This window comes from Protomyctophum parallelum (genome assembly GCF_964188405.1).
Source record: "Protomyctophum parallelum genome assembly, chromosome: 3".
Classification (NCBI taxonomy): Eukaryota; Metazoa; Chordata; class Actinopteri; order Myctophiformes; family Myctophidae; genus Protomyctophum; species Protomyctophum parallelum.
The window spans coordinates 13,319,216-13,328,120 of NC_139698.1; the positions used below are offsets into that span (position 1 = coordinate 13,319,216).

At 41.6% G+C, this 8,905-nt stretch overlaps 1 protein-coding gene across 1 annotated transcript; it reads left to right on the top strand.

Moving 5' to 3' along the window:
- Window positions 1-11: 11 nt before the first annotated feature.
- kpna5 (karyopherin alpha 5 (importin alpha 6)) lies at window positions 12-8,521 on the top strand. The gene is made up of 14 exons (XM_083761512.1): window positions 12-146; window positions 1,308-1,441; window positions 1,958-2,059; window positions 2,324-2,423; window positions 2,964-3,058; window positions 3,381-3,512; window positions 3,685-3,773; window positions 3,864-3,963; window positions 4,344-4,507; window positions 4,604-4,682; window positions 4,779-4,904; window positions 5,003-5,130; window positions 5,552-5,730; window positions 6,323-8,521. The coding sequence occupies exons 1-14, from the start codon at window positions 143-145 to the stop codon at window positions 6,508-6,510; spliced, it is 1,620 nt and encodes a 539-aa protein (XP_083617638.1). The 5' UTR covers window positions 12-142; the 3' UTR covers window positions 6,511-8,521.
- The last annotated feature ends 384 nt before the right edge of the window (window positions 8,522-8,905 follow it).

The window sequence follows — 8,905 nt, forward strand, 5'->3', positions numbered from 1 at the left end:
TGGGGAATAGAGTTCAAGCTGACGGACGCCATAATATCTATCTATCTCCTCTGAGCAAGGCAAAGGAAAGAAGGAAAGTAGCTAGCTACAGCTGATAAACAAAACGCTTTTTGGTGTCTTCGCGGAATATCCATCATATTAAATGGGTAAGAACACGCAGCGTTCTTGATTATTTGCGGAGAATGTTGTACTTTAACCCATTATCTTTGAGGAATATGACGTTATCGTCCATGGGTTATCGGTGATTTGCTAGCAAACGTTAAGGAGAGGTTGTTTGTGTTAAGCTAAGTTAGCTTAGCAGCTCTGGATACACTGTGACTATGCTGCTCTGTGGTTGTAGTGTGTATTTATGTTTACGGTATAGGCACACGTGGATGTTGTGTTGTGTACGTGTAGTAAATATATAAAAGGTTGTTTGTAACTACTTCGATTGGTTTGCAAGGTTTAGCATTTAGCTAAGCTAATGTTGGCTAACGCTAACGTAAGTCGTGACCAAGGTAGCAGCTAACTAGCTGTGCCAGGCCTTGCATACAGAGGAGAAATCCGGCAGGGTTTATTACTGTGTCGTTGGAAGTCTTTAGAGGGTTCACTTCAAGGCAAGTTCAATTAAATGCTTATTAAATGGCGTCAGCTGTGCTTCTTAATCTTACGTCATGCCACTTATGGCGATCCTATTTCGGATTGTAGCATTGGCTGTATGGTTAGGGAAGTCACAACCTGAACTGTAGTTATGAACTGTAATTATGATTGATTGAACATGGTGGACCCTATTGTAAACAAGTGTAATGCTTTATGGTGTCGTCCACGGTTAGTTTTGTATTGAGTTGTGCTTGAAATGTACTGTAATTCTGCAGTCTGTTAATAAATACATCAGTCAGTCATGTAACCGTAATGTTCTTTCCCATTCTATTGCAATTAATGTGCCTGGTTACATTTGTAACTGTATGATAACAGCATCCTAAAGTTAGCAAGGTATATCACCTCAAATTCTAGACATGTTTTGTATGGAGAGTAATAGTATAGATTGCTGCCTTCAGGAAGGAGATATGGTGTTCCAGCATACAATTAAGGTCAGACTGATGAGGTCTTTTGTCCATCAGTCGACTTTGAGGCTTAATCAAGATTTTGGCCAGGACTAGACTGAGCTGTGGACATTGCTCTTGCCTTTATTTTTTTATGTATGTAATTCTCTTTTCTGCATACAAGGCTGCTGGGTCGCAAGACGAATTTCAGTGCAAACTGACAAAGTACTACGTTAATATCCTATCATAACGGACTGTGCTTTTCTTCACATGTACACTTTACAGACACAATGGCTAGTCCAGGGAAGGACAACTGCAGGATGAAGAGCTATAAGAACAAAGCACTGAATCCTCAGGAGATGCGCCGTAGAAGAGAGGAAGAAGGAATTCAACTACGCAAACAGAAGAGAGAAGAGCAGGTAAAATGGTTCTATAGTGATGAGATATACTTTATTGTCCCACAAGGGGAAATTTGTCTTGGGCAAAAGTGCATTAGTACATCAACGCTTTTTAAAACAGACAGACCATACCCAAAAAACAATACACAGTAGCAGCAAAGTACAAGTCACAAGAGTATCACAAATTGCAATAAGAGAAGGTATATAATATAAAAAGTGCTAGAGTATTCACAGTTTATAGTATCACAGTAAAGTGCAATAAATAACTGAAGGTCAAGATGAAGTATCACTGTGTAGTTTCATTTACTACTTAAAAGTAAGGATTTGACTAAAATTACCGATACCTACTGTACATGTACAGTAAATGGAGGTTCCATCAGTGTCTAAAACCTCTGCTCTTCTCTCATCAATACGTTTTGCCTCTGATGCAGATCATTAAGATGACGGAGGCAGGCAGTAGTTCTGAGTCATTGAAATAAACCAACTGAGTGCTTAACGGTGCACATGCTTACATTAACTTTGTCCCTATTCCCACAGCTGTTCAAGAGGAGGAATGTGTGTGTGCCCACAAGTGATGAGTCCATGCTGGAATGTCCTATCCAGGATCCGGATGTCAGCTCAACTGTACCTGTTTCTGGTGTATGTTGTCTTTCCATCATGCAGTTTATCTACAGTACCCTTTTCCCCCTGGTACCCTGGTGACTGAATTTCCCAAGTGGGATCAATGAAGGTTATCCTAGTTTTTGTTCTTGACCATTTATTTAGTGAATTTGCCCCTTATCGTTAAATAAAATCTTTAATACACTTGTGTCACTTGGACATTTTACGTTAGTGTTTCTGACAGTAAAAACCTCGATTGCGATCGGTAATAAATTAATTTGTTTATGTGGCACAATTCTACAGGAGGGGGTTATAACTCCAGATATGATTCAGATGCTCTTCTCAGATGACCCAGACCAGCAGCTACTTGCCACGCAGAAATTCCGGAAGCTTCTTTCCAAAGGTTTGTAGTGTATTTATCTTCACCACCAGTTTGCATTATTTTGTAACATTAATGTGATTTCTGACCACTAGAGGGCAACAACTTGGGGCAAGACATGGGGTCTTTTGTTGGGCACGCTGCCAACAAGCATTTTTTTCCTCATAATTCCACACAGGTGATAATCGCAATATCCCATTGCTTCTGTGTTGTAATCCAAAACCGGCATAATCCTGATGTTGATTAACTGGCTGCAAGTATGTAACTAGTGTGGCCAAATGGAAATGCCAGTCTCTATAAATATTTAACTTGTAAGTGTAAAATATGCGTCACAAGAACAAGTTAGGCATTGTAATGGCAGTTCTTGATGTTACTATAAGTAAGATTAAGTTAAACTGATCAGGAAGATGAAGGACTGCAATGTCAGGAATCAAATGTCATCACAGCAGAGAGATACTAGTGACTCTCTCCAGAGCTCCCCCAGACCCCAACACAAATGTCCCACAAATGTCTCTTTGTGTTTTACAATGATTGGGAGATCATGTCATGTCGTCTTCTTTGTAGAACCCAATCCTCCCATCGATGAAGTAATCTCCACACCTGGTGTCGTGAATCGCTTTGTGGAATTCCTCAAGAGGAGTGAAAACTGCACACTTCAGGTGAGGAGTTAATTTAATACATGGGCTGCATAACTGTTTCTTTGTACCTGCACTTGGAGGCTTATGCTAGCTCACAATGGTATCTGGGTGGTATTCCTATTCCTATCGGCTGGCATGGAAAGCAATCTCTGGTAGGTTTCACTGAGTGCTAGGTGTTAAAAAAACCCCAACATGTCTTATTCTCACCCATGTGACAATTGTGTAACATGACTCCTGTGTTTGTGTTTGTGTGTGTGTGTGTGTGTGTGTGTGTGTGTGTGTGTGTGTGTGTGTGTGTGTGTGTGCGTGTGTGCGTGTGCACATGCATGTATGACTGCAACAGTTCGAGGCAGCCTGGGCCCTAACTAACATTGCCTCAGGTACCTTCCTGCATACCAAGGTAGTCATTGAAACAGGCGCTGTGCCCATCTTCATCGAACTACTGAACTCGGACTACGAGGACGTCCAAGAACAGGTTGGCACCTTTTACCTAATTTAACAGAGCAACAAGGCTTAAGTCTGGAATTAACTGTCTAGTTTAACTATCGGGGTGATGTATGCAAAAATACACTTGGCTAGTGCTGGTGGAAATTTGGAACCCAGGGTGTAAGGTGAACGGAGTGTGATGTGTGCTTGGTGTATTTCAGGCTGTGTGGGCGCTGGGGAACATAGCAGGGGACAATGCAGAGTGCAGAGACTACGTGCTCAACTGTTGCATCCTGCCCTCTCTACAACAGTGCGTGTTTTTCGTTTGTGTGTGTTTGACAGTGTTGTCTCTGCTGAATATACTGATGGTGAGACTGACATTGAATGTTTTCATTTTTAGGCTTCTTGCCAAATCCAACCGTCTCACAACAACCAGGAACGCGGTGTGGGCCCTTTCTAACCTGTGCCGGGGAAAGAACCCGCCACCAGAGTTTGCAAAGGTCAGTCCAGTTGGCATGAACCAGATCATGCTGAGGCCATATATATTTTTGTTCGTACTGTGCAATGATGGGATGGTTCTTATTTCTGACATTTCTATGATCATCTCACCAGCCAACAACTTTGTTTAGAATTTTCTTTTCTTACCAAAAGTGGCTGCTATGGAAGTCAGACTGACGGTATACAGTAGAAGAACCATTTTTACCTCTTAAGCCTTATTTATACTTAGTCGTAGGACGGTGTTTCCTGGCAAAAATTGCAGATCTACAAGCTCAAACATATGGTGAGCTTGTAGACTGGCTATTTCTTTAGTTGCTTTAGCTGTTTCCCACCCTGGTGATGAATGATGTATCTCTATCTCCTGCCCGCCTCGCTCTCTCAGGTGTCTCCCTGTTTGAGTGTGTTGTCCAGGCTTCTCTTCAGCAGTGATCCAGATGTGTTGGCGGATGCCTGCTGGGCCTTGTCCTACCTGTCTGATGGCCCCAATGACAAGATCCAGACTGTCATCGACTCTGGGGTGTGCCGCAGACTGGTGGAGCTGCTCATGTAAGGAGTCCTAACGCAACATCAATAGTAGTAAAGTTATGTCCTGGTTGGAAACGGTACTACATTTATATCGTACCTTTTGTTTTTCTATCATAGGCACAGTGACTATAAGGTGGTCTCGCCTGCACTGCGTGCTGTGGGCAACATTGTGACGGGAGATGATATTCAAACACAGGTAGAATCAAGTTTTTAAACGTTTTGAGTTTTGTCTGCTTCTTCTCCTGTTTGCCTTGTTCTATGTACTCACTTTCCCCCCTGTGTGTCATTTCAGGTGATCTTGAACTGTTCAGCACTGCCCTGCTTGCTGCACCTCCTCAGCAGCCCCAAGGAGTCCATCAAAAAGGAGGCCTGCTGGACTGTATCAAACATCACAGCGGGAAACCGAGCACAGATTCAGGTATAGGCCATTTCTGTATTTGGCAACACGCAGAGCGAGAAGAAGGTCTTATGCACGTGTAAGCTGACATGTTCACCTGTAATGTTTTACCCTCACAGACCGTAATTGATGCCAACATCTTCCCAGTACTCATTGACATCCTTCAGAAAGCAGAGTTTCGCACAAGGAAGGAAGCTGCCTGGGCAATCACAAATGCCACCTCTGGGGGCACCCCTGTGCAGATTAGGTAATTGTGCAAAATGTGAACCCACGACTTGTAATTGCTGTATGAGGCATCTAATGCAAAATAGACGCTCATGTAATGCTCAAAACGGATGTTTTCAAACTAGGGCTGATGTGGCAGTATTATGCTGCCACGTTTTACTTTTGCAACTGCAAGTATATGCTTATTTATTTATTGTAGGGGAATTACGGTATGGTAATTGCACTCATTATGTTGATCAGAACATATAAGGCCAAAGGTAAACAACCTAACAATATAAAATGTAATTATTCTACCATTAATCCACCACAATTGGTAATGGTTGTATTGAAAGTTGGGATAATCTGTTCTTTCTAGGTATGTATTGTACAGTATGTGGTGTCAGTCTCAACAATAAAAGCTGTAATTCTACCATTATTCACCCCACATGTTCTGTTCCATCTAGGTATCTGGTGTCACTCAACACCATCAAGCCAATGTGTGATCTGCTGACGGTGATGGACTCTAAGATTGTGCAGGTGTCTCTCAATGGCCTTGAGAACATCCTGAGACTTGGAGAACAGGAGGCCAAGCAGAATGGAAGTGGCATCAACCCCTACTGTGCACTCATCGAAGAGGCTTACGGTAAGAGCAGCTACACCATGTTATCTGTAGAGATTTGAGAAGCATCTTGTGATCCGTCCGTGGCAAACACTGGGTTAGGGCTTGTTGATTGAATGGGCTTTTAATTGACTTATTTCGAAGATAAAAATGCATACCGGTAAATAAATGAGTATATATACAGTATATCATACACTAACACAGTGACATATTCTAATTGATTATTTTATAATCGGCTAGACCGATTAGTCTGATTAACCACTTATATCCTATTTCATACTATGTCGTACAGTGGTGGCGTGTGAAAGTAGCTGATCTACAAACACAGCGTGTCACAAGCTTGTAGATCTGCAACTTTTGAAAATTGATTGTTTTATAAATATTATTTTTAATAATCAATTCAATTGATTCGTTTGCTGAACTGTGGTAGCCCTGTTTCAATGGGGTGCGCACAAAGATCCGAATCACGGATGCGATGCGAAAATGCAATGGTCCGACATGCGCTGCTCCAGTGCTTGCGGTTATGGTTAGGTTAGGCATTGAGGTTTCGGATCAATAGTATGTCGGAACTAAAGCCTGTACCCGTTTCAATGCTTTATCCGTATTCTCCATTCAGGTCTGGACAAGATTGAGTTCCTGCAAAGCCACGAGAACCAGGAAATCTACCAGAAGGCTTTCGACCTGATTGAACACTACTTTGGCGTCGAGGAGGAAGATGCCAACCTGGCACCGCAGGTGGATCAGAACCAGGGTCAGTACATCTTCCAGCAGCCGGACGGACCCATGGAGGGCTTCCAGCTCTAACCCACACCGACCTCCCACTTCCCCTCCTTATCCAGGAGTCTAACCCTCCCCAGAGAGTGCCTGTTCATGGCACTGATAAACCTGCTGTCCTGCAATGTCCTCCTTGTCTCCTTGCCGATGGGCCTGCTACAGTCCCTGGATTTTCTCTTCTACAAAACTAGCCACAAAAAAAAACTCTCTGTAGTGAGCTCAAGAGAGGCAAAATAGGCAGTCAAGGGGTTTGTGGATAGAAAAACAAATGAAAGAGCCGTTTTTGTTCTGGGTGGCTGATTGTCAGTGTTTGACACTCGTGGGAGCCTGCATGGACTGCTTGGCTTCGCTAGTACCCGTCCTGTGCAGACTTGGAGTCTATGCTGTGGAAAATACGCTCACGTTGGCCGAAGAGTGACATTCTTTTTTTCTCCTACAATACTCTTGATTTACTGTGATATTTTAATCATGATAAATGATTACAGTGATACAAGTATTACCGTATTTCTATTACAAATCGGGGTCTCAAAATTACCTTCCATATCCCTTTTTGAATGTGAAACTACCTCTTCAGTCAAGAAAAAGAACCCCTATGATATGAACATTGTGAAGCATAAGACTCAAGATATGGATTTTGACCAAAAATCCAAGGATGTCTTGACTCATTTCCCTTGTTGGCTCCAGAGTTGAGATTTTGGGGATGTATATACAGTGCTACGTCATGGGTGTTCCAGTGTCATATTTAAGTCTGAGGTAGCTACACATCCTCTCTTGGGTTACATTTCCTCTCTCCTGTTGATGAAAATGAAATTTTTACAGCGACCTGGGGATTGAATCTCTTTATTTATTCTGCGGAAAGGGCTTTTCTGCTCATGGTTTTGAGAAAGGGGCTGATTATTGTCAACTCACAACCGTCTCGGCTCTGACTGCAGTCTCGGTGTACTGCTCACCTGCGTGTTTTATTTAATTGTCTTTAAGCAAGAGTGAGATTTTAATTAATGTTACAGGCTAGTGGCTACTAAGCAGTTGTTTTGCTGTTTATTCAAGCTGCTCTTGTTTCAAAGCAGTATCAGGGCAAGACAGGTGCTGCCTATATTGTGTGATGCTGTGTGTTTTCAGTCTCTTGACATACATGAATGGACTGGGTTTTTTTTCTCCCTTTTTGTATTAGTTTGCTCATCTCACCTAATACTAGCAACGTACACCATGGATATTATTTTTTAATTTAAGTTATCCTTTGTGATACCGTGAATTTGATTGGATGGGAAAATGACTATCTAGATTGAAAAAGAGGGCTTTGTATATTATATATACATATAAGAGAAAGTGTCTAAAGAAAGTATTTTAAGGACGTTGTGTATATAACATCTGTATGGGATGGTGGGATATGCAGCTGTAGTATCTCCCATTGGCTTTCCTTTACTAATGTCCTTGACTGGTTTGGAAATGCTAAGAGCCACAGATTTATTTTTATTTTTATTTTTTTGTTGCTTTTTATCCACACAGACTACATTCTTTGTTTCTCCCTGGAACAATAATTGGTAATCTTTATATTTGACATGTTACATTATATTAAACTATGTATATGGTGTGTCCATTTTGAGAACAGCATAAATTGGTCCAGGATGAGAAATCTATATATTTACGGAAAGTATTTGTAATGCAAAAATTGATGTCAAGCACATTCAATCGTGTATAGTTTTTCTAATATTTCTCATGTTCGTATGATTGTATATCTTTTTAGGTTTTGGTAGGTTGTATATTTCTTTTCTCCTGTTTTGAAAATGTATTTTGCTGTGTTCTCAAATGGCTCCGCCTCCCAACACAGAACTATAATGCCATGGTATGGTCCCTGTCCGGTAAGTGAATACTGTGTCATGCAGCCATTTAGTGTCTGTCTCCTAACGTTGAATGGGTCTCAGAGGGCTGGCAGTGAAGCTGGGTCAGGCCAGGCACATTCTATCTGAATTATATCGGGTTTGTTGATTTAATGTTTGGGGGAAAAAAAGAAAAGAATAAATTGTGTTGTTACAAGCCTGCATACTATTGCTGATATTCTTATTCTCCCCATACACACTGCATTTGTTTAGAACAGCATTGGTATTAATATAGCCTATATGTATGACTACTAAAAAGTATAGTGACTAATGACTATACTGACGATTCTACAGCAAGCTTGGCAACAGCATTACACAAAGCTTACTGTATTGTTCAGCATCTTAGCTCATTAGTGGTGTGTGTAGCCATACCTTTACCTGGCTGGTCCCTCAAACTAAAACACTCCATGTTCTCAGGGGCTATGTGACGACAAGTGTCACAGATGTTTGATATTCCATCCAAATTAGTGGGATCACACAACTGCTTTGCTCTGGCACAGTTGGGTCACAACATTGTCACAAGAACATGACACATTTTGAAGCTGCCA

Excerpts from the sequence above, each read along its gene's own strand:
- kpna5 (XM_083761512.1), top strand. Across the intron at positions 3,513-3,684 it reads ACGAGGACGTCCAAGAACAG|GCTGTGTGGGCGCTGGGGAA; the intron begins GTTGGCACCTTT and ends GGTGTATTTCAG. Across the intron at positions 5,131-5,551 it reads GGCACCCCTGTGCAGATTAG|GTATCTGGTGTCACTCAACA; the intron begins GTAATTGTGCAA and ends TGTTCCATCTAG.